This window comes from Acomys minous (genome assembly GCF_964271855.1).
Source record: "Acomys minous genome assembly, chromosome: 5".
Lineage (NCBI taxonomy): Eukaryota > Metazoa > Chordata > Mammalia > Rodentia > Muridae > Acomys > Acomys minous.
Genome location: NC_140494.1, coordinates 99,412,435 through 99,413,871, shown reverse-complemented (window position 1 = coordinate 99,413,871; position 1,437 = coordinate 99,412,435). Strand labels below are relative to the sequence as shown.

The 1,437-nt window shown below is 40.2% G+C and overlaps 1 protein-coding gene across 1 annotated transcript; it reads left to right on the top strand.

The window, feature by feature from the left end:
• Positions 1-247: 247 nt before the first annotated feature.
• Positions 248-1,183, top strand: LOC311598269 (olfactory receptor 8G17-like; the record flags this gene model as incomplete). The annotated part of the gene is made up of 1 exon (XM_084783300.1): positions 248-1,183. One exon carries the CDS (start codon positions 248-250, stop codon positions 1,181-1,183), a length of 936 nt encoding a protein of 311 aa, XP_084639426.1.
• Positions 1,184-1,437: the final 254 nt, after the last annotated feature.

Sequence of the window (1,437 nt, the reverse complement as noted above, 5' to 3'; positions counted from 1 at the left end):
CCGCCCTGGGGCCCGATCCACACAAAATGAACGATTTTCTTCATGACCTCAAATCCTTAGTAATGAAGAAAATCATTCATTTTGAAACTCAAAATTTGAAAATAGCAAGATGAGCCAACTTCCACACGGTGCCGATGGTACGGGGAAAGTACTCGTATAGAATTTAAGGGGCACCTGGTTCCAAAAGAAGAGCAGCCATGTCACTCAAAAGACTGAATATTTTCCTTTCAGAATCTGAACAGAAAGCATGAAAAAGGGCAATCACTCCACAGTGACCAAATTCTTCCTCGCTGGGCTCACAGACCAACCAGAGCTGCAGCTGCCCCTGCTTCTCCTCTTCCTTGGCATCTACCTGCTCACAGTGCTGGGCAACCTGGGCATGATCATCCTGATTCTGCTCAGCTCCCACCTGCACACCCCCATGTACTTCCTACTCAGCAGTCTGTCCTTCATTGACCTCTGCCAATCTACTGTTATTATCCCCAAGATGCTGGCGAATTTTGTGATGGAAAAGAACGACATCTCCTATTCTGAGTGCATGACTCAACTTTACTTCTTTCTCCTTTTTGCTATTTCGGAATGTTACATGCTCGCCGCAATGGCCTATGATCGGTATGTTGCCATTTGTAGCCCCTTGCTTTACAGCGTCATCATGTCTCAACAGGCTTGCCTTTCTCTTGTTGTAGGAGTTTACATTGTAGGTATAGTTTGTGCGTCAGCTCACGTAGGATGTATGTTTAGGATTCATTTTTGCAGATTTGATTTGATCAACCATTATTTCTGTGACCTTCTTTCTATTCTTAAGCTCTCCTGCTCTAGTGTTTTTGTGAATGAATTGATGATTGTAATTTTTAGTGTTATTAATATCATTGCACCAACCCTGACCATCCTTAGCTCTTATGCTTTCATCATTATCAGCATTCTACGCATTAAATCCACTGAGGGCAGATCTAAAGCCTTCAGCACATGCAGCTCCCACATCTCAGCTGTGGCTGTGTTTTTTGGTTCTGCTGCTTTTATTTATCTGAACCCATCATCTTCCAGCTCCATGGATGAAGGAAAAGTGTCTTCCGTATTTTACACCATCATTGTGCCCATGCTCAACCCTCTGATCTACAGTCTGAGGAATAAGGATGTCAATATTGCCCTGAAGAAAATGATAGAAAGGAGATATTTCTTGTGAAAAATGTAATGTGTAAAATATTTTGTTAGTTGTTAATCTATGGCTATATAGTATGAATTGAATATATTTTATTTTAGTCATTCTATGTAAATTTTCCTCACTTCATGAGATAACATATTTTCCATGGCTTTTTAAATATGATTTTGACCAATGTCCCACCTTATATTATCTTTGAGGTCAGTGACTTATTCTTATTATCTGGAATGTATTTGTTACTACCAGGACTTGATAATTTTCTTGCTATTTATTTTCCC